Source organism: Chiloscyllium plagiosum, unplaced genomic scaffold (assembly GCF_037043375.1).
Source record: "Chiloscyllium plagiosum isolate Xiang-an unplaced genomic scaffold, Cpla_swu_hap1 HiC_scaffold_26, whole genome shotgun sequence".
NCBI classification, from domain to species: Eukaryota; Metazoa; Chordata; class Chondrichthyes; order Orectolobiformes; family Hemiscylliidae; genus Chiloscyllium; species Chiloscyllium plagiosum.
The window spans coordinates 45,185,447-45,210,099 of NW_028270164.1; the positions used below are offsets into that span (position 1 = coordinate 45,185,447).

General features: G+C 41.0%; 1 protein-coding gene across 1 annotated transcript; it reads left to right on the top strand.

Moving 5' to 3' along the window:
• The first annotated feature begins 20,448 nt into the window (after positions 1-20,448).
• On the top strand, positions 20,449-24,414 carry LOC148145153 (uncharacterized). Its single transcript, XM_087973811.1, has 4 exons — positions 20,449-20,498; positions 21,528-21,617; positions 22,786-22,860; positions 23,906-24,414. The coding sequence occupies exons 2-4, from the start codon at positions 21,529-21,531 to the stop codon at positions 24,297-24,299; spliced, it is 558 nt and encodes a 185-aa protein (XP_087829937.1). The 5' UTR covers positions 20,449-20,498; position 21,528; the 3' UTR covers positions 24,300-24,414.
• The last annotated feature ends 239 nt before the right edge of the window (positions 24,415-24,653 follow it).

Sequence of the window (24,653 nt, forward strand, 5' to 3'; positions counted from 1 at the left end):
CTCCTGAACTCTCCGTTGAACCAGGCTTGATCTCCTGGCTTAATGGTAATGATGATCGGGAGGTATGCTGGGCGATGAGGTTGCAGATTGTGCTGTAATACAATTCTGCTGCTCTTGATAGCCCACAGCACCTCATGAATGCCCAGGCTTGAGTTGCTAGATCTGTTTGATGTCTGTTCCATTTAGCATGGTAATAGTGCCTCACAACACGATGGAGGGATTCTCAATGTGATGGCAGGACATTGTCTCCACACGGACTGTGCAGTGGTCACTCTTACCGATACTGAAATAACAAATGATACAAAATTGAAAAGCAGCTACACAGATGAGTTGAAATGAACAACATGCCTCTGTGATCTCACCTCTTTGTAATGTTGTGTATGAGTAGTATTCTACTGGAAACTAATTGAAATAACAATTTATCCAGCTCCAGGGAGGACAGGTTTCCTGCTGCTAACATGAAGAGTTCAAAAACTAACAAGTTAACATTGTTTCAACTGATTACAACATTTCTTTAGAAAAAGTAAACAATGAAACATCAGCAAAAGTCATTTCATTTCCCTTTTCAGAACACCAAACCGCTTCCTCAGAATCACTTTGCATGACTTTCTCGAATGAAATCAGGCTTTACCTTTTATTTTTAGGACTAAGCACAACAATGCAACAATTATAATGATAGAATCATATTCAAAAAATAACATTGCTGTAAATAGGTTGAATTGCAGGCTGACCAACATTCAAAATTTAAAATATAAGTTCATGCTTAAAGTTAGAAACCTGGAAAGGTGTTGATCAGGATAAGGCACGCAGGAACAAAACTAAGCAAAAAAAAATTCAGCTGGTGTCATGTTCACAGGATTCTAAAAATGTTCAAACATGGATGGGCAATATATACCATGACATTGACAACTACACCCTGTGAACATTTTTAAAAAAAAATTCTTTATTGAGATTTTCTTGGCAGCCACTGAGTGGCTTCGCAACCTACTTCTCTAATTTTAAGTCACCAACCACATTTCTGCCTCCTTTAATTCTTTCTTTTTCAGTGTATACCGTTTCTAATTCTGTCACACAATTGTGCTCTTCTCCCTTTGTTAGTATATCTTCCTCTGGATTTACTCCACTGTCTTTCACTGTCAAGATCAATTTCTCTCCAGAAAACAAAATGGTTTCCCACACTGTTCATCTGTTACCTGAGATGAGTCTCCTGTCTCAGTGTTCAATAATTCCACCATGCTGTGTCTGGTGTGCAATATAATTTCTCCCATCATTATAGTTGATTTCTCCCATAACTGCCCAAGTAGCACAGTCTATAGCAGCTAAATGTCAGGACAGTGCTGTCACCACTGGTAGTTCTTGGGTGGAAAAGGTCCTCCAGCTCTCATTCTTTTCTCACACTGCTGAGCTAATGTTGTACTTCAGTCGCATTCCTGTACAAGGGAATGCTAATGCAGAATGTGTACTCCTCCAGTCCTCAACAAAGTGGCCTATCTTCCCAGTTAAGTAAATACTTTTGTTGTTCATCATGGTTGAACCTGCTCCCACCTTAGAGGGTCCTGTTTTATTGAATCATCGAATCATCGAGTCATTGAGGTTTATAGCATGCAAGATTCCCTTTGCCCCACCATTTAAGCGCTGCTCATCAAACATCCTTCTATTCCAATCCCATGTTACAGCACTTTAACAATGACCTTACATGCTGTAGCAATTAAAGTTTTCATTGGAATTGTTTTAAAAAGTCTTGAGGGTTAGCATCTCTACTACCCAATTCCTTGATATCCATAACCCTCTGAGTAAAAATATTCTTCCTCAAGTCCCCTCTACATGTCCTACTCCAATTTATCCTGCTAATGACCTTGACCTTTGTAGAGCTCAATCAGATCCCACCACAGTCTTGGCCATTCTAAGGAAAACTTTCCCAGCCTATCTGGTCTCTCTTCACAGCTGAATCACTACAGATCTGGCAACATCCTGATAAACCTTTCTCAATCTTGGCAGCATCTATGGAAAGAAATCCGAATTTAATGCTTAGGGTTCAGTGACCCTTCGTCAGAACAACATGATGGGACTAGACAGACGGGATGTGGGAAGAACGTTCCTGATGTTGGGGAAGTCCACAATTAGGGTCACAATCTACGAAAAAGGGGAAACCATTCCAGGCTGAGGTGAGGAAGAATTTCTTCACTTAGAGAGTTGCAAACCTGTGATAGTCTCTCCCACAGGATGCTGTTGGGGCCAGTTCCATAGCATCCCTACTGTGTGGAAACAGGCCATTCAGTCCAACAGTTCCACACCGACCCTACCCCCTACCGTGTATTTCCCATGGCTAATACATCTAACCTTCACATCCCAGGACACTATGGGACAATATTTAGCAAAGCCAATACACTTAACTTGCATATTTTTGAATTATGGGAGCAAACCGCAGCACCCGGAGGAAAGTCACACAGACATGGGGAGAATGTGCAAACGCCACACAGGCTGTTAACCGAGTGTGGAATCGAAAAGGGGCTCTTGCACAGTGAGGTAGCAGTGCTAATCACTGAGCCATCGTGTTGCCTCAGTTCATTAGATATATTCAAGAGGGAGCTAGACGTGTCACTTGCAGTTAAAGGAATCAAGGGGTACGGGGAAAGGCCAGGAATGGGATACTGAGATTGTATGATCAGCCATGTTCGTATTGAATGGTGTTGCAGGCTCAAAGGGCCGAAGGGCCTACTCTTGCTCCTATTTTCTATGTTTCTTCAGAACTGTTCCAAAGGGTCACTGGAACTGAAACGTTAATTTGGATTTCTCTTCACAGATACTGTACACAGCACTCCAGCTGTGGCCTGAATAATATTATAACTTCCTTATTCTTGTATTCAATGTCTTCACCCATAAAGACAAGAATTCTGAGATGTGACATTCCCTGCTCTTCAAACAGGACTTCGTCAGACTGTCGCAACTTAAATTTGCAGATTTTCTGCAGCAGTTCTCCTTTGAAAAATCACACAGTTTTGGCACAGCTGGAACATTTGTTTGGGCCCCATGGCCTTTGCTATATCGAGTATCAAAGAATAAAGCACAGTACGGCACAGGAACCTGCCTCTTATCTCCTTTCGATTTACCCCCTTTTACCTTAAACCCATGTCCCCTAGAAACTGACATTTCTGCCTTTGGAAAAAGACTCCAATTATCCAATCCATCTATGCCTCGCATAATTTAGTAAACTTCGACCAGGTTGCTCCTCATCTTTCAAGTGTCCAATCTCTTCTCATAATTAACACCCTCTAAACCAGACTACAGCTTCTTCAATGAGGGGTGATGCGTTTGGCTGTTCGTAATCAGGCACACATGTAGCTTCCCCGGCTACAAGCGAGGTTCCAGAGGAGTGGAGGACTATTAATATCATTGATTCTTCCCCTTTTTTTTCTCAAACTGATGAAGAGAGCTCTTTGGTTGGAAGGCAACTTCACTGGGCTCCAGAGTTGCAATGCCATGTTCAGAGGCTGTATAGCTACAGAGTCAGTCAGTCAGTCTATGAAGCCCAGAGCAGGCCCCTGGTGGCAGCATTGCATGGACTGGTATAGACCGAAGTGGGACTGTGGCAGCAAAGAAAGAAAAGTTGGAATTCTCTTTAAGTTACCTTTCTTTTAGTATTTTATTCTAAGTTAATGTAAATGGGACATATGTCCAGCAATGGTGCACATTTTTCACTGTATTTTATAGTGAATAAATGTGACAATAAATGATTCAATTTAATTCAATCCCAATCAGTTGGTGAGCTTGAGATTGGTTCTGGAATTGGTACAGGGTCTGCATTTAGTCAATGAAAACTGACTGTTCCTTCCAGCTCAAATATTTTCAGTCCTTCACAGGTATGGTCTTCCTTTGATTTTATCTCATTTAAATATTCACTGAGGACACTTTGACCATCCTTTAGTTGCTGGTTGAAAACTTTGTTCTCAGGTTTATTATCTCTCATCTGAGCCCTTGTGGTTTGAGGCTGCTGGAGCTCTGATGATGCAAAATGATGTTGTGCAGATTAAATGTAACTGTAGATCACAAAGTGGAAGTTACAAAAAATGAACTTCTTGTTCCTACGAACTTCTTGTTCCTTTTCTTTTCTTATCTCTTCTATCTTTCTCTTTCAGCTCCCTTGCCTGTATCGAATGCAATTTCAAAACTAGATGGTATCATCTTCCTTTAATGAATTATATTTCAAGTACTCTCAATCATTTGATGTTCTCCAAGTCTAATCAAATGTTTTGGTCCAGGAAAGCCTATATATATTTAAACTGAATTTAACTTCGAGTCAGAGAGTCATAGAGGTGTATAGCCGGAAACAAACCCTTCGGTCCAACTTATCCATGCTGACCAGATATCCCAACCCAATCCAGTCCCACCTGCCAGCACCCGGCCCATATCCTCCCAAACCCTTCCTATTTATATACCCATCCAGATGCCTTTTAAATGTTGCACTCGTACTAGCCTCCACCACTTGCTCTGGCATTTCATTCCACACACGTACCACACTCTGCATGAAAATGTTGCCTCTTCGGTCTCTTTTATATCATTCCCCTCTCACCCTAAACCTATGCCCTCTAGTTCTGGACTCCCCCACCCCAGGGAAGAGATTTTGTTGATTTATCCTATCCATGCCACTCATGGTTTTGTAAACCTCTGTAAGGTCACCCCTCAGCCTCCGATGATCCAGGGAAAACAACTGTAGCCTATTCAATCTCTCCCTATAGCTCAAATCCTACAACCTCCAACATCCTTGCAAATCTTTTCTGAACCCTTTCAAGTTTCACAACATCCTTCTGATAGGAAGGAGACCAGAATTGTGCGCAATGTGCCAAAGGTGGCCTAACCAATATCCTGTACAGCCGCAACATGACCTCCCAACTCCTGTACTCAATACTCTGACCAATAAAGGAAAGCATATCAAACGCCTTCTTCACTATCCTATCTACCTGTAACTCTACTTTTAAGGACTATGAACCTGCACTCAAAGGTCTCTTTGTTCAGCAACACTCCCGAGGACCTTCCCAAAATGCAGCACCTCACATTTATCTGAATTAAACTCCATCTGCCACTTATCAGCCCATTGGCCCATCTGATCAAGATCCTGTTGTAATCTGAGGTAACTTTCTTCGCTGTCCACTACACCTCCAATTTTGGTGTTATCTGCAAACTTACTAACTGTACCTCTTATGCTCGCATCCAAATCATTTATGTAAATGACAAAAAGTAGAGGGCCCAGCACTGATCCTTGTGGCACTCCACTGATCACAGGCCTTCAGTCTGAAAAACAACCCTCCACCACCACCCTCTGTCTTCTACCTTTGAGCCAGTTCTGTATCCAAATGGCTAGTCCTCCCTGTATTCCATGAGATCTAACCTTGCTAACCAGTCTCCCATGGGGAACCTTGTCGAATTCCTTACTGAAGTCCACATAGATCACATCCCCTGCTCTGTCCTCATCAATCCTCTTTGTTACTCTTTCAAAAAACTCTATCAAGTTTGTGAGACATGGTTTCCCACACTTGTCTGACACGAACAGTGTTTCAAGTTCTGTCCGAGATATATAATTAAACATCTCATTGTACTGGGTTGAAAAGGTTTCATACGAATTAAATTCTGTTTCTCTGGATTTTTCAGAAAATAGTACTTGGAAAGATGTGTCTTTCTTTTCTGTATTTTTAATTGTGGACTGAAAGGTGGAAAGTAACTTAAAAGTCAAGGATTGCTTAGAGGACTGTAGCATAGTTTGAAAATAAGTAAAGACACAGTAGTTCTGAGCTAAGTTCACACAGCTGCTTGTTCAAACAATAGTTGAAGTGTAGTTTGCAGATCAGCTGGATCCTTGGGGTATGTACAACTGGAGACTGATGGACAGCAAGCAGCTGATTGGTCTCTAAACTAGTGACCAGGATTTGTCTGCCTGCCAGTAATTATCTGATTAGGTCTCAGGTAGCTAAACAACTTAGGCCTGTGAATAAGTTAGGGAAAAGCTTTCAGACTAATGTTCCCTCTAAGTTACTTTCCGACGTGTGGACTTCTGAGGCCGGGAACCACAGCAACCTTCAAATCTAGAAGTCAACGTCATGATCACTTCTGAATACAACAACCGAGAACTGCAAATTTGTACCAGTTGTATGCACATCCAGCTGCACAGATTAAAGGCAACATTGTTAGTTAAGGGTGGCACAGTGGCTTAGTGGTTAGCACTGCTGCCTCACAGGAGCTGGGTTCAATTCCAGCCTCGGGTCACTGTGTGTAGATTGCACATTCCCCCGTGTCTGCGTGGGTTTCCTCCCACAATCCAAAGATGTGCAGATTAAATGAATTGGCTACAGTGTTCAGGGATGTGTAGGTTAGGTGCATTCTTCATGGGTATATGTAGTGGAATGGCTTTGGGTGGGATACTCTTTGGAGAGTCTGTGTGGTCTTGTTGGACCTAGTGGCCTATTTCCACACTGTAGGGGTTCTAAAGTTCATTGCCTCAGATCATCATAGAGTCATAGAGATGTACAGCATGGAAACAGACCCTTCAGTCCAACCCGTCCATGCCGACCAGATATCCCAACCCAACCTAGTCCCACCTGCCAGCACCCATCCAAATACCTCTTAAATGTTGCAGTTGTACCAGCCTCCACCACATCCTCTGGCAGCTCATTCCATACACGTACCACACTCTGCATGAAAAAGTTGCTCCTTAGGTCTCTTTTATATCTTTCCCCTCTCACCCTAAACCCATGCCCTCTAGTTCTGGACTCCCCGATCTCAGGGAAAAGACTTTGTCTATTTATCCTATCCATGCCCCTCATAATTTTGTAAACCTCTATAAGGTCACCTGTCAGCCTCCGGCACTCCAGGGAAAACAGCCCCAGCCTGTTCAGCCTCTCTCTATAGCTCAAATCCTCCAACCCTGGCAACATCCTTGTAAATCCTGGATTAGTGGTGCTGGAAGAGCACAGCAGTTCAGGCAGCATCCAAGGAGCTTCGAAATCAATGTTTCGGGCAAAAGCATTCGGGCTTTTGCCCGAAACGTTGATTTCGAAGCTCCTTGGATGCTGCCTGAACTGCTGTGCACTTCCAGCACCACTAATCCAGGATTTGGTTTCCAGCATCTACAGTCATTGTTTTTAACATCCTTGTAAATCTTTTCTGAACCCTTTCAAGTTTCACAACATCTTTCCAATAGGAAGGAGACCAGAATTGCACGCAATATTGCAACAGTGGCCTAACCAATGTCCTGTACAGCCGCAACATGACCACCCAACTCCTGTACTCAATACTCTTGACCAATAAAGGAAAGCATACCAAACGCCTTCTTCACTATCCTATCTACCTGCAGCTCCACTTTCAAGGAGCTGTGAACCTGCACTCCAAGGTCTCTTTGTTCAGCAACACTCCCACTATCATTAGAACCCCTATAAGTTCTGCTAAGATTTGCTTTCCCAAAATGCAGCACCTCGCATTTATCTGAATTAAACTCCAGCTGCCACTTCTCAGCCCATTGGCCCATCTGGTCCAGATCCTGTTGTAATCTGAGGTAACCCTCTTCACTGTCCACTGCACCTTCAATTTTGGTGTCATCTGCAAACTTACTAACTGTACCTCTTATGCTCACATCCAAATCATTTATGTAAATGACAAAGAGGAGAGGGCCCAGCACCGATCCTTGTGGCACTCCACTGGTCACAGGCCTCCAATCTGAAAAACAACCCTCCACCACCACCCTCTGCCTTCTACCTTTGAGCCAGTTCTGTATCCAAATGGCTAGTTCTCCCTGTATTCCATAAAATCTAACCTTGCTAATCAGTCTCCCATGGTGAACCTTGTTGAACACCTTACTGAAGTCCATATAGATCACATCTACTGCTCTACCCTCATCAATCTTCTTTCTTACTTCTTCAAAAAACTCAATCAAGTTTGTGAGACATGATTTCCCACGCACAAAGCCATGTTGACTATCCCGAATCAGTCCTTGCCTTTCCAAATACATGCACATCCTGTTCCTCAGGATTCCCTCCAACAACTTGCCCACCACTGAGGTCAGGCTCACCGGACTATAGTTCCCTGGCTTGTCCTTATCACCCTTCGTAATCAGTGGCACCATGTTTGCCAACCTCCAGTCTTCCGGCACCTCACCTATGACTATTGATGATACAAATATCTCAGCAAGAGGCCCAGCAATCACTTCTCTAGCTTCCCACAGAGTTCTCGGGTACACCTGATCAGGTCCTGGGGATTTATCCACCTTTAACTGTTTCAAGACATCCAGCACTTCCTCCTCTGTAACATGGGCATTTTGCAAGATGTCACCATCTATTTCCCTGCAATCTATATCTTCATTATCATTTTCCACAGTAAATACTGATGCAAAATATTCATTTAGTATCTCTGTCATTTTCTGCGGCTCCACACAAAGGCCGCCTTGCTGATGTTTGAGGGGAGAAAGTGAGGTCTGCAGATGCTGGAGATCAGAGATGGAAATGTGTTGCTGGAAAAACGCAGCAGGTCAGGCAGCATCTAGGGAACAGGAGAATCGACGTTTCGGGCATTAGCCCTTCTTCAGGAATGAGGAAAGTTGGTCCAGCAGGCTAAGATAAAAGATAGGGAGGAGGGACTTGGGGGAGGGGCGTCGGAAATGTGATAGGTGAAAAGAGGTCAAGGTGATGGTGATAGGTCAGACTGGGGTGGGGGCGGAGAGGTCAGGAAGAAGTTTGCAGGTTAGGAAGGCGGTGCTGAATTTGATGGATTTGACTGAGACAGGCTGGGGGGAGGGGAAATGAGGAAACTGGTCTTTGAGGGGCCCTATTCTCTACCTAGTTAGCCTTTTGTTCTTAATATATTTGTAACTGCTTTCATGAATGCATTTACTATGACTTCATGTTGCACTGCTCCTCCACCTGAGCTAGTATACCCTCTCCTAATCCAGGCTGCCAAATGATCAAGCACAACTTGAACAAGATATTCATTTCTGTATAAAGACAGGTTAACATACGCACTGTCACTGACAAGGCCTCCAAGAGTGATATCAATTCTACCATTTGGACGCCATTTGCCTTAGTGGTTTCTATTCCAGTAATGTACCTCCCTCTTCATTTATAATTGCCTACCCCTGAGTTGTTTTGCAGTCCTGCCACCATCAGCTGTGAATGATGGTGGACAACTAAGGCTAAGGCAGAGCTAAGCAATTCCACAATTAGCAGATCAGATCTGGCTGAAGATTGTTGCAAAAGCTTCAACCTTATATATTGCACTGATTCGCTCAGCTCCCCTCTCATTGACAATTGGGATGTTTATGGAACCTCACCTTCTATGACTTGTTTATCTATCACTATCATTCACAGTTGGAGGTGGCAGGACTGCAGTGTGTAGAGCTGATCTGTTGGCTGTGGAACTGCTTAGCGCTATCCCTTGCTGATTATGCTTCCTGGGGAAGCAAGTAAACCTGTGTTGTAGCTTCACCAGGTTAACACCATATTTTTAGGTATGCCTGGCAATGGCTCCTGGCATGCCCTCCTGTATTCATTGAACCAGGACTGATCCCCTGATTTGATGGTAACGCTCAAATGGTGAATATGCCAGGCTGTAGAGTTACAGATTGTGTTTGAGTACAATTCTGCTGCTGCTAATTGCCCACAGCACCTCATGCGGGCCAGTTTCATGTTATTAGATCTGTACTAATTCCATCTCATTGAGCACGGTGTTAGCAGCACTCAACACAATAGGGAGTGCCCTCAATGTAACAACAGAGCTTTCTCTCCACATGGACTGGACAGTGCTCACTTATCGATATTGAAATAACAATTATATAGAAGTGAAAAGTAACTGCACAAATGTGTTAAAATAAATCACATCCTTGTGCAATCTCAACTCTTTGTAATTTTGTGAATGAATAGTTGAAAATAGTTGAAATAACAATCTATTCAGTTCCAGGAGGATTACAAACAAAAGTAGATTGATCATGAACAAGATAACACTGCTTTAACTGATTACAACATTCCTATGGAAAAAGGGAGCATTGAATCATCAGCAAAAATTATTTCACATTTCATAATACCAAACCTTTTCCTTAGAAACACGTTTGCATGTTTTGAGACTTAAATCAAGCATGACCTTCGCTATTTTGTTAGGTAACATAACAATCCAACAATCATAACAAGAGGATCTTACTCAAGAAACACATTTGCAAGCATTATGTTGAACTGTAGAGTGACTGACAGTCATCAAAATCATTTACACATTCACATATAAAGTTAAAAACCTGGAAAGGATTGAAGAAGATACGTCATATAGGAACAACAGTGGGCAAAAACATTTAAAAGATAACAAACGGATGAATTTTTAAAATTCTCAAATATGGATGGAAAGTAAATACTTAGACAATGACAACAGCATCCTAAAAACAGTTTTAAACATTTCTTTTTAATTGAGATTATTTTAGCAGATTTGATATAACTGAGTGGCTCCAAAGCGTAAGTCTCCATTTAAAATTTCCCAACCTGCATTTCTGTCTCCTCAAATTCTTTTTCCTTTAGTTGCCCATAGAAGTCTGTTTCTAATTGTGCTCTTCTCTCTTTGTTTGCAGCCCTCCCTCTGGATTTACTCCACTGGCTTTCACTGTTAAGATCAATTTCTCTCCAAGTAACAAAATGGTTTCGCACTTGGTTCATCTACTATCTGAGATGAGTCTCAGGTTCCTTGTGTTCAATAACTCTGCAATGCTGTGTCTGGTGTGCAATACAATTTCTCCCATCATTATATTTGGTTTCTTACCCGTAACTGCCCATGTGGCAGTGTCTATAGTGGCGACATGTCCGGGCAGTGGTTTCATCACTGGGAATTGTTCGGTGGAAAAGATCCTCCAGCTTTTATCCATTTCCCACTCTCCTGAGCTAATACTGCACTCGAGTAACTTTACCGTACAACGGAATGCTAATGCAGACTGTGTACTCCTACAGTCATTCACAAAGTGGCCTGTCTTCCCAATTAAGTAAACAGCTTTGTTGCTCATCATGGTTGATGCTCTAGCTCACCTCCACAACACCCCCAACTCCTACCATGCCAGGGTTTTATAGAGTCATTGAATCATAGAATCATTGCATTTTTCAGCACAAAAGTGTCCTTTTGGTCCATCATTTACACACTGCTCATCAAACATTCAAATCCCAATCCTATCTTTCAGCACTATGCCCATAAATTTTGGCATTTCAAGCCTTCATCTATTAACATGGAGAAGTCTGATGGTTTGTGCCTCTACCTCCCTTCAGGGCAGTGAGTTCCTCATATCCACAACCCTCTCTGTGGAAAGATTTTTCCTCCTTTCCCCTCCAAATATCCTGCTCCATACTATAAAACTGTGCCCCCTGATTACTGACTCTTCTACTAAGGTGAAAGAATTGTCCCTATCTACCACTGGAACTTTGTACACCTTAATCAGACTGATACTTCAATTTTAGGTATGCCTGGTACTGCTCCTGGCATGGTCTCCTACACTCCCCTTTGATACCTTGCCTTGACGGTAACGTTTGACTGGGAGAAACACCGGGCCAAAAAGTTGTAGTTTGTGTTTGAGTACAGTTCTGCTGCTGCTAAAAGTCCACAGATTCAGTCTTGCAGTTGTGACCTTTGTATTCTGTGACATTGCTTCCTCCAATTATAGAATCATAGAATCATAGAGATGTACAGCATGGAAACAGACCCTTCGGTCCAACCCGTCCACGCCGACCAGATATCCCAACCCAATCTCGTCCCACCTGCCAGCACCCTTCCTACTCATATACCCAAATGTCTCTTAAATGTTGCAATTGTACCAGCCTCCACCACATCCTCTGGCAGCTCATTCCATATACGTACCACCCTCTGCGTGAAAAAGGTGCCCCTTAGGTCTCTTTTATATCTTTCCCCTCTCACACTAAACCTATGCCCTCTAGTTCTGGACTCCCCGACCCCAGGGAAAAAACTTTGTCTATTTAACCTATCCATGCCCCTCATAATTTTGTAAACCTCTATAACGTCACCCCTCAGTCTCCGACGCTCCAGAGAAAACAGCCCCAGCCTGTTCAGCCTCTCCCTGTAGCTCAGATCCTCTAACCCTGGCAACATCCTTGTGAATCTTTTCTGAACCGTTTCAAGTTTCACAACATCTTTCCAATAGGAAGGAGACCAGAATTGCATGCAATATTCCAACAGTGGCCTAACCAATGTCCTGTACAGCCGTAACATGACCGCCCAACTCCTGTACCTAATACTTTGACCAATAAAGGAAAGCATACCAAACACCTTCTTCACTATCCTATCTACCTGCAACTCCACTTTCAAGGAGCTGTGAACCTGCACTCCAAGGTCTCTTTGTTCAACAACACTCCCTAGGACCTTACCATTAAGTGTATAAGTCCTGCTAAGATTTGCTTTCCCAAAATGCAGCACCTCGCATATATCTGAATTAAACTCCATCTGCCACTTCTCAGCCCATTGGCCCATCTGGTCCAGATCCTGTTGTAATCTGAGGTAACCCTCTTCACTGTCCACTGCACCTTCAATTTTGGTGTCATCTGCAAACTTACTAACTGTACCTTTTATGCTCGCATCCAAATCATTTATGTAAATGACAAAGAGTAGAGGGCCCAGCACCGATCCTTGTGGCACTCCCCTGATCACAGGCCTCCAGTCTGAAAAACAACCCTCCATCACCACCCTCTGCCTTCTACCTTTGAGCCAGTTCTGTATCCAAATGGCTAGTTCTTCCTGTATTCCATGAGATCTAACCTTGCTAATCAGTCTCCCATGGTGAACCTTGTTGAACGCCTTACTGAAGCCCATATAGATCACATCTACTGCTCTGCCCTCATCAATCTTCTTTCTTACTTCTTCAAAAAACTCAATCAAGTTTGTGAGACATGATTTCCCACAAACAAAGCCATGTTGACTATCCCGAATCAGTCCTTGCTTTTCCAAATACATGCACATCCTGTTCCTCAGGATTCCCTCCAACAACTTGCCCACCACTGAGGTCAGGCTCACTGGACTATAGTTCCCTGGCTTGTCCTTACCACCCTTCGTAATCAGTGGCATGTTTGCCAACCTCCAGTCTTCCGGCACCTCACCTATGACTATTGATGATACAAATATCTCAGCAAGAGGCCCAGCAATCACTTCTCTAGTTTCCCACAGAGTTCTCAGGTACACCTGATCAGGTCCTGGGGATTTATCCACCTTTACCCGTTTCAATTCTTCTTCATAATGGAGTGCAGCACAGAAGATAAGTGATTCACGAGCTTAAGGAGGATACAAAGTTGGAGACTGCACTTAGCTATTCAACAGAAAGTTTCCTTGTTCATTTTTGGCCTGATGCCATGATTCTTAATTACTCCAGAGTCAATGTTAATGACTCCCAATACAATTCCCTCTGGTCTGTGCATTACTGTGCTGTTACCTCTGCTCAGTCTGTCCTTTTGATGGGATGGGAAACTCATGGGGCTGGAACGATTTCATTTTTCTGCAACTTTTCAGCATAAAAGTGAGCATTATTTTGTTGTAAATTAAAGTTAACTAGACTTACAGAAAAAATGATTTTTCCCTGTGTGCTTGTGAATATGCAAAAGACACAATGCTATTTACATGGAGAAAACTGGGTAAGTAAGAGATGCCAATTAGGTGCCACGCTGGTCAAGAAGTATGAAAGAATTATAATCAGGGTGGGCATAAACCATTGAGGAAAAACTGGTATGTTCACTTCCGGTAAGAACAGGAAATAATGGCCAGTCATTAAACACCTGAACTACAATAGGAGGCAAAGTGTGACAAACCAGGTCAATTATTAGAGAAGAAAATTCAAAATAACAGGATCACTGCCAACAATTCATGTGTATTAAGGACCCTGCATTTAGCATTGCCAGTCAGGAAACTGACCATATTGGGTACAAAAGCAAGGTGGAAGTCAATGACTATTTGAAGTAAGGCAGTTGTGTCTGAAATTCGCCTCAAGGTTAGATTCGACATCAGTGAGGTGAACATTCAAATTCGCAGCAGAATGTCACTGATGGCGAGGGTACAGAGTCTGTACTAAGGCTGAAGGGAAAGGGTTTGGCATTCTCAATGTTTAACTGAAAGAAATTGTACCTCATTTGTAGTTAATTCAATAAATTGTGAGTTTTGGTTTTTTGCAGTATCAAGTAAATGTGACTTCTGACAATGAACATTGACAAAGGCAACGAGTGACAGGCAATAAACGTTGGCCAGTTAGCGATGCACATGTCCCACAGGTGACTGAAAGAGAAATCCACGAGTGAATGTTGGACTCATTGTCTGACACCACACAATAACATGGTAGTATGATGGTAGCTCATTGGTTAGCACTGCTGCCTCACAGTACCAGGGACCAGGGCACAATTCCAGCATTGGGTGACTGTCTGTGTGGAGTTTGCATATGACATCGGAGCTGTGAAATTAGGCAATTTGGCCCATCGAGTCTGCTCTGCCAATTAATCATGGCTACTTGGTTTTTCAACCCCATTTTGCCATTTTCTCCTCGGAATCTTTGATCCCCTTGGCAATCAAGAACTTATCAAGACCCCGCTGCCTCACAGCACCAGGGTCCCAGGTTCGATTCCAGCTTCGGACGACTCTCTGTGTGGAGTTTGCACATTCTCCCTGTGTCTGCGTGGGTTTCCTCCGGGTGCTCCGGTTTCCACCCACAATCCAAAGATGTGCAGGTCAGGTGAATTGGCCATGCTAAATTGCCCATAGTGTTAGTCAGAGGGAATGGGTCTGGGTGGGTTACTCTTCGGAGGGTCGGTGTGGAGTTGTTGGGCCGAAGGGCCTGTTTCCACACTGTAGGGAATCTAATCTTATCTTTCTCTGTTTTAAATATACTCAATGACCTGAAGTCCACAGCCTTCTGTGGAAATGAATTGCACAAATTCACTACTCTCTGACTAAAAATGTGTCTCCTTATCTCCAATATATTTTATGCACTCACCATACACAATGGATCGTGTCCTTTTCGAGATTTTAACGTCGCTCTTTGACGAATGAATACCCCTATCTAGCAAAACCACAGCCAGATGATCTTAAGGGGATGGTATAAAACATTGTGAATCAGAATTTCAGCGAGGCGAGGGATGAGCTGAGGTTATCAACCGTTAGACTAAGTTACCACTCATCACTTGTTGTGTATAGCGTGCAATTTAATTATTTACCACCTCAAATTACCTACCACCAATTAACTAAAGTGATCTAAAACAATACTATTTTATTAATAAAATCTTAAAATTTAAAGCTAATTAATATCTAAACTATTTAAAACTATTTAAAACATTATTAAAAATTAAAATACCTAAAAACTATTAAAATATCTTAAAAAAAACTTATTAAAATGCGTCGATAGGAGATAGTAAGAGTCCATAAAAATCCGTAAAAATTCAAGGGTCAAAGATAAAGTTAGGGTTGTGGTATTCTGTGCAAAAGATTTAAATTTCACAAACCCGAGGTCTTTCATTAGCTCGGTGTTCTTTTCAAACCACTTTCCTCGAGCTCCTATCACAAATCCATAAAAAGATATCTTTCCTCCACCAATGAGGTCCATTATCTCTTTTCCTAGATGTTTATATTTATTTATCTTTTCTTCCAAAGCCAATTCAAGAGAGTTGATCTGAAAGTCCGTTCTGATAGACACGTCCACCACAATAATCTGATGTTCTTTCTTAAAGATTAAATCCGGTATCCAAAGTTTTCCAGATGCATCTTTAATTCGCGGCTCTATATATATATAGTCCACCCGTTTTTCCTAACAAACTTGACTAACTCTTCTGCGATCCTATTATGCCTTTTAATTCTAATGTTCTTGATGTAAGGGCACCACCCAGAGATATGCGCCACGTTTCCGAAATATCATTACATCTTCTGCAATTCTTAATGTTAAATGGCCTTCCATACGACAATGACGCCCGTGTTGGAAATAAGTTTGTTCTCAGCAGGATCGAATTAATAACTCTGGACGTCTTCATAAATTGTAGTTTTGTCAACCAGTCGTTGGATACATTATCATTCTTATAGTAATGAACACCTGCCCCTTGACAGGGGAGGGCCATCCATCTCTGTACCTCTATAGATCTCCAAATAGCATAGTTGGTACTCTTAAACTCATCCATCTCGTCTTCACTATCTTCCATGATAGTATCCTCTTCATCCAATTGCTGATTATTATTTGGGTTCCTGATCTTTTCCAATACTTTTAATTTACTCAATTTGTGCATTTTCACAGCCACACTGTCACCCTCGAACCGAGACGATGCGTGCAATATTTCGTCCTCGGATTTATGTAGCGTCCCATACTTCCTCATAATCGAAATTGGAATAAAGGTTGACAGTCTGTTTAAAGCAAGGCCACTATCACGGGATTTGGCATATAACGCTCCATCCGTGATGGATTGCGGAAGGTGTAAAATTTCTTTAACTGTGCTTTTGATAATATTGTCTAGTTTATTAAGATAATTAATAGAAACTTCTGATAAAATTAGATAATAATATAGCCTAGGAATAAAATATCTTTTTAAAAGTTCTATTTTCTGTACTGGTTTTAAGGGGGATCTTTTTGAATTTCCTATCCATATATCTAGTTGGCCTTCCCAGTCTGATTTACTTACTCCAATCCACGGATCTATCTTGGCATCTAAATATTTATCCGTGTGTCCTGTTTCTATAAATTGTATGATCCCATCATTTAACTTCCAATTAGTTATATCATTAAATATAACTGTCTTATTTCTATAAGTAAAGTAAAATCCTTTCGTTTTCTTTATATTTATCTCCATTCCCGTATTGTTACAAAATTTTTCCACCAATTTTAGATTGTAAACCATACCCTCATATGATTGACTAATTAATGCTATATCATCTGCGAATGCTAATGTCACACAGTGAAAGCTATTCCCATCTAACCCTAAAAATATTCCCTTCTGCTTCTCCTCGATGGTACTCATCAAAGGGTCCATTACAATATTAAAAAGAATCGGTGACAATGCATCACCTTGCTTGACTCCTCTTAAAATTTCAATTTTTCCGGTTTTACACTTAAAACCTTCCACCTGAGTAAAATTGTTCTCATATAAGTTTGTCATCAATTTGATAAATATTAAAGGGAGCTGGAGTCTTTTCAGAGCTGTTAGAATGAGGTTATGGCCTATTGTATCAAAAGCTTTTGCTAGATCCACAAAAACTACCACTAAATCTCTCTTGTTCTTTTTAGCCCCGTTAATAATATTTTCCAGGGTTTTTATGTTTTCCTCACATCGTGCTACACCGGCTATAAAACCTTTCGGTCTTTTATTTAGAGTTGTCACTTTACTTAATCTACTCGCTACAATTTTTGTAAATATTCTGAGCATAATTGGCCCTACAGTTATTGGCCTCCAATTATTAATATTCCTTAACCCTTCTTCTTCACTCACTGTGGGAATCAATACCGTTCTACTTATTTTCATTTGATCTGGTATTTTACCAGTTTTTATCCAAATAGTATATAATCTAGGGAGTAAGGTATTAGCTTTATTAAATATCTTAACTATCTCCCTCAGTGTTACCCTATCCAGCCCTGCAGCAGTTTTCACGTCCATCGCCTTTACGGCTAGATTCACGTCTTCCACCGTCACAGGACCCGTCAGAATACCACCTAACGATCCCTCCCCTTGACTTTTATATTTTGCAAAACCTCTTAAGTTATTCTTATCATTAGGCTTTGTTAATCTCTCTTTATAATAATCTTCTTACTCTTCCTTACTAAGGGGACATTCACACCTAACTGGGTCCCCATTAGGATTCTTGCTAGGTACTGTCTCTTAGTTTTATATAAAACTTGCATTTCTTCAAATTTATCCTTTTTTACTATATCTTCTCTTAGCTTTATTTTCCTTCCTATTCCTTCTTTGTCCACTATCCCTTTGCTTGAAACCTACTCGTTTAGCATGAGTTACCTTCTTACATATACCATCTTCCTTTTTCTTTCCTAATTTGTCCATTATCATACCCATAATATTATCATGTTCCTTACTAATAATTTTATTCCTACCTATATCATCGTCCATTATTTTTATTAATTCTGTTATTGACCTACCACTATAACCTAGATTCTCCATAGTATTATTATTCTCCTGATCACTCTGTTCATTCAGTCTTTCTTCCTCCATTACCCTATCTATCACCAGGTCACTATTCTCCATTTCATTATTATCACTAATATTAAGGACCACTTCTTGATCTATACCCTTATCATTATCGCAAATTTTACTCTTCTTATTTAATAGCCTCCTTTTGTCAGAAATTTGTTTAGCAGTTTTAGAACCAATTTTCTCCGCGATAACTTTATTAATATTTTTACAGCCACTAAACTAAACTTCTAATTGTTGCAACTTTTCCACCTCTTCCTTAGACCATATTCCCCTCTTATTTCCCTCTCTATTTTCCACCTTATCCTTAGTCTCTGTCTTCCCTTTTTCCCTCTTCTCATTTCTCAAGATGGGATGTACATGCCTTTCATGTTGCCCCAATCCTCTGGCTGACTTAAATTTTAAAGGGCATATTTCACATTGATATAATTTTTCTATCTCACCTTCTTCATTACTATTACTATTACTACTAATATTATCATTCTTAGTACACTTTGGATAGTGGCACGCTACTGCTTGATAATTCCCTTCCCATTCACATTTACTGCACCTAATTCTCACTGATTTAATTCATTTACATATTTTTAAGTGTTTCCTAAACATCCCCGTGATGTTATGGATATTATTACAATAATTACATTTAAAATTTCTATCGGGTACTGAATTATTAACTCTAATTTATCTGTTTCCTTAGTTACCGGGTGAATAATCCTACCTTCATACCTCTCCTCATTGCTCTCTAATTCTCCACATCGACTAAAAACAAATGGCCCATTAAAATTCGAATTAAAAATCGTCCTGCTGTTAAATGGACCCGACTGTAGAGGGGCCTTCTCTACTAACCTTTCTCTTCGAATTATGTCCTGATCATTCTGGACGATATTAACGACTTCCTCGTGCCTGCCTGAGGACAGCCTTGCCGGAATAATTCTTATAGTCTCATCCATCTGAGTCGAGACGGATTGTCCAATCCATTTTTGGCTCATACATTTAGCGCACGGTGCCGCCAATAACAACCGTGCGGGGCGATTATTTTCCCGGTCTCCCACCCAACTGGAAATTTTGAAATTGGCCATAATCGCTGCTGCCAAATTTGGTTTAAATCAGACCGAAAGGTCACCAGCCGTCTCGTATCTTTTCTGAGGTCGTATTCGCCGGCCTGGTCCAAGTGATGCTTAAACAACGGAGAAAACAGTAAAATTGCCAGTGGCGTATAGCACCGGTAAAACCAAGATAAAACCAAAGATAAAATCGATGGTAAAACCATTGATAAGACCAGATTAAAACAACCTCTAAACAATTTAAAATTGCTTCCCCATCAAATGCTTCCTCATACAAGCCGTTACCGGGGGGAACCACGCGGAGGTTTGACCTTACTTTGTAATCGATAAAAATACGTACAAACGATCACAAAGGTCGGAGACCAACAACCTTAAAAACACTGTAGTCACATCCCCCAAGGTCTTCTCTTTACTCTAAGGCTCTACCCTCGGGTTCTCATCTCTTTTGTCAATGGAAACATCTTCTAACATCCACTCTGTCCAGGCCATTCAGTATTCTCTAAGTTTCAATCAGATTCCCTCGCATCCTTCTAAATTCCATCGAGTATAGGCCCAGAGTCCTCAAACATTCGTCATATATTAAGACTGGGATCATTCTCATGAACCTCCTCGAGACCTGCTCCAGGGCCAATGCATCTTTCCTGAGGTATGGGGCCCAAAATTGCTCACAATACTCTAAATGTGGTCTGACTAGACACTTATAAAGCCTCAGATGTACATCCCTGCTTTTTATATTCTTGTCCTCTCGAGATGAATGACAACATTGCATTTGCCTTCATGACTACCGACTCAACTGTAAGCATGCCTTAAGGCAAACTTGGACTAGGACTCCCAAATCCCTTTGCACTTCTGTCTTCTGAACTTTCTCCCAATTTAGAAAATAAGTTGTTGGTTTTTTTGGGGATAGGGTACAGAGCTGAGTCTGGTTGGGATGCTCTTCTGAGGGTCGGTGTAGATTCATTGGGCCCATGGTAGGGATTCTATGAAATCTCCAAAGGCAACAAACCAACACACTGGTTGGAGAGTTTCTGTCCAGCTCGCACTCACCCTCTTCAGATCAATTAGAGAATGACAATAAATGCTTGCCTAACCAGTAACACCCACAAACTGAAACAGATTTTAAAAATGCTGAATATGGTGAAACACCCAGTAACTGCACAGTGATTGGCTGAAAGATCATTCTCATAGCCACTGTGAAACATATATGAAGGAGCAACTTAGTCTCAGATTTTATTCAGAGTCATAACATCGCAGCGATACCTCCAAGAGCCAGGTGAGATTCAAATAACTAATTCTTCAGTTTTTTTGTAATTTGTGTGTACGCTAAGTATGTGTAAGATGAAGCATCTCTCCACTATCAGAGTTTGGCTTGCAATCAGATGTGAGATTGTGATTTCCTAATCAGACTTCTGTCAAGTGTCATAGTGCTACTTGATGTGGCTTTGAGGAATGGCACTCTCCGTTAGTGCAGGGTCATGGGTAGGATGATTCTCAAACATTTTCAGTTGCAAGGATGGCTAATATTTCTGGTACAAATCTCAGGGACATACTTGGGGTCACAATCATCTCATCTTATCTGGGAATCTCCTGAACTTTCCCACAATGTTGCTATATTTCCACGACAATTCCCATTCCCTTTTGTTTTGGAGCATCTTTACAATCGGTTCCACTTCACCTCCTCCCTTTTTCCTGCTGTAATCAGCTCAGGTTCACACTGGTCAGTGCATTTAGAAAGTTATCCATCAGGTTGGATATGTGTTCCTCATATCTTTGTCCCATGAATTCCCAAATCTGACACTTCTTACCCCCTCCAAAGGCAGCTGAAATATCCAAACAGAGTGCAAAACCTTTTCTCAAATCCAAGTAAGATACGAACAAAAAACTTCACAATGATGAATGACTTTTCTAATGCCTAGTTTAAGTAATTGTAATAAAGGTGAAAGAAAAGGAAACAAATAGATTTTTATTAGCTCATGAATGGTTGAAGCAGGCTCTTAATGACGAATCTTAAATTTCTGAAGATTCCAAAACAGTGCAGAGTTCACAACCCCGATCATCAGGGAATATTTTAATTATGTGGATGCCAAGACATCGAGTGAATATAAGGAGAAGACAGACACATATAAAATTAGTAATGGGTTGAAGGATTATGGGAACCATGCAGTAAAGGGGAAATGAAGCCAAAATGAGATCAATCTTTGATTGTATAAAAGGTTTGAGGAGCTGAATTGCCTATCGCTAGTTCTTACATCTTTTAAAGCTGCTTTTGTTCTTGAAAATAACTTTACATTCTCATTTACAGAATGGGAAACGCCTCATCAAACATTTCAAACACTGGAACTATAACTGTCAGAGCAAGCCCAAATGCAGGTCCTCTTCAGGCAAGCCCAGTGTAAGTGTGTTCTACATATTTACCTCCAACGTAGTATCATTCTTTACGATTAACCAAGTGACAAAGTTTCAGTCAAGTTTCTTCAGCTGTTGTATTTTCACTGTCCCCTTGTCCAGGTTTAATCCTTCAAATGATTGATTATCTGGACAGCAAAAATGATTGCTTATTGACTACTCTTCAGTCAAACAACAGTTTAATGTTTGTGGATTTGCACAGAGATTAGGTGTGGGCTCCCTTTATCCAATTGTTCCCTTCCATTCTACAATTCCAAGATGTGATATTCAACAGGAAATGGAATTTCTATGTTGAAGAAAGATTATTTGCAATCTGTTAATGGTGCAACAATGTGTTTTACATCAATGCCAATGACGAAAATTGCAACCTCTCAAAGCTCATGAACAGATATGTGTTTTTATTGGAATAAAGAGAAAAAGCAGATTTTGAACTCTGTAACTGAAAGAAATTGGTCAACATGCAGGCCAGAGAAGTTACATATATTTAAAAGACTTAATCAGGGAGTAGCTAATTTGGACTGACGAGATAGGCCTGAGATTCAATTTGTCCTCTGTGGTTGAGTTGAACTCAAGGAGAAATATGAAATAGACATTTGGTTGTGCAGAGCTTGAATATTACTGAAAAAGGACATGGTATGTCAAAGCAGTTCAGCATGAAGTCATCAGAACAGCTCACAAGAACATCAATAAAGTAGGAGAAAATACAATATTTAAAATGAGTGACAGGGAAGTGCTGATTAGTTGGCAGAGTCCATTTACAAGTAGTGATTATTGGTTAATCACCAGGACAAAGTATCCAGGCTGATTTCATCCTGTTCCAGGACAAGGACAGTTGTTGCACCCTTGTCTGTCCTAATTGAGGTCAGCTATCTCAATACCAACGTGTATCAAACCATGGATCACTTTTACACTGGTCAGTGCTTTCATACACGTATCCATCAGGTAGGGTTGAACATAATGTTGAACATATCCCTGGAGATTCCATCACACGACTGCAGCCTTCATATGCCTATCCGCACTGTTCTAAAGCTGGTGCCTGTGCTGGTCAAAGTTCGCATCACACAAAGAGTTCGCAACTCCACAGTCAGCAAGCCTTCCTTCCCAATTTGATTTGTTTTTTTTATCTGAGTGTTAACTTGTGCTCTCTTTTACAGCCAACAAGCTGCTGACAAGACTGCCTACATTTATGTCAAAAATGAAACAAATAACATCAAGCTGACTGACCCAGAGTATGTATGCTATCCACCTTGCTGCATTCTTATTGTAAAAAGCACACAAACAGAAGAAATGTTCAGACCAATTTGGTACTGAGTCCTTCAGACTTGAAAGGTCTTAACTTTGATTCCCTGCTTGGACTCATTTCATTAACCTCAGCCACTGCAGTGGTCTGTGTGCGCACCAAGGGATTTCAATGTTGCTAATTGAAGGAGGAGCTGATCTGTGGTTACGTCTGGAAATTAAACAGACTCAGGATCAGTTCTGATTCCAACCGTGTTAAAGTCAAACACGAGGTGGAGGAGCCGATGTTGGATTGTGATGATCAAAGTTAAAAATCACACTACATCAGGTTATTGTCCATCAGGTTTATTTGAAAGCACTAGATTTCAGAGCAGCACTCCAAAAGCCAGTGTTTCTAAATAAATCTGTTGGACTATAACCTGTTGTTGTGTGAAAATCAAACACGATTAACACTGGACATGACAAAGCAATATCATATGAGCTCAAACACTCCCTGGCATTTGAGTAATTTTAGCCCCAGATATCCTTGGGAGCACTTCTGGGTGGAAAATGTCCAGGCTTTTGTCAAAGCAGAACGTTTGCCATGAATGTCAACCTGACTGATGTCGATGCTTGGGATTGGAGATATGTGACTGAATTTGTTTGGTGCTCCCATTACTAGAAATTCAGAATAAGGGTCATATACAACATTGGTGGGATACAGCTTTTGTTTCGTTGGTTATTTTCCGTACCAGAATCAATATCTTTTAGGTGAATTATTGTGCTCAGAGCCAGACCTTTTACAATTTGCAAGCTGACTTTGATGGCCTGTACTTCAGGCATCTCAACTGTCCAGTACAGCTGAGGACAAGAGCAGGATTGACTTCATTACCACAGTCCATGCACCCAACTCAACAGGAATCTTGTCTCACGTTCCTCACTGTCCTGTTACAAGAACAGCAACATTACTCAATGGAATTCCTTTGAATTTCATTGCTGAGTTCTCTTCTTGAAACAATATAAGATGAATCAATTAATGTATTTTCTTGTTTGCAGATATTTCGTTGTGAAAGGTAAATTAATGTCAACACTGGAGAATGTTGAAAAAGATGAAGAAAAGAAAATTTCCTTCATGGAAGGATCAGAAGAAGGCTGTGCAGGAATCCTCAAGTACCAATGTGGTGACAACCAACTGCTGGTACTCTTCTACAAACCATCCACCTACAGTGACACAGACCCTCCAGTGTGTGTTTTGAGTATTCAAGATAAGAAAGTAACACTGAATGAGAATCTGTACAAAACTATGCTTCAGGGAGAGGCATCCTCAAGCATGATGTCCAAGAAATCAATCACAGAAATAGAGTATCTGCAGATCCTGAAGGTTAAAAATCTCCAAATCACTTGTATGTTGGAGGGTACTGATGCTATATGTGTAACCATCAAAAATTAGAAAAGCCACAAATAATCAACATTTTTACCTTCTGTGCTGAGTCATTTAAAATATTCTAACAGTCAGTGCATTGCCTCATTAATTCAGACTCTCAATAAAAAAATTATCAGTTAAACATGTGTGCGTGTGCATGTGTTGTCTGTAAGTTTCAGTGTTACCTTGTGCTAATCCCTTGCAAAACTCTCTCCTGTTTTAATTTGATCAAGTCCAAAATTTCAATATACTTTCCGATACACAAATATTTGTTCTGCTGTCCTTTTCAAAGACTGAAATACATCAGAACTTGAAGGACGATTGTGTAATATTTCTATGGAAAGACCAGCTGCAGGGTTAAAGGAACAATCTTTGACATCC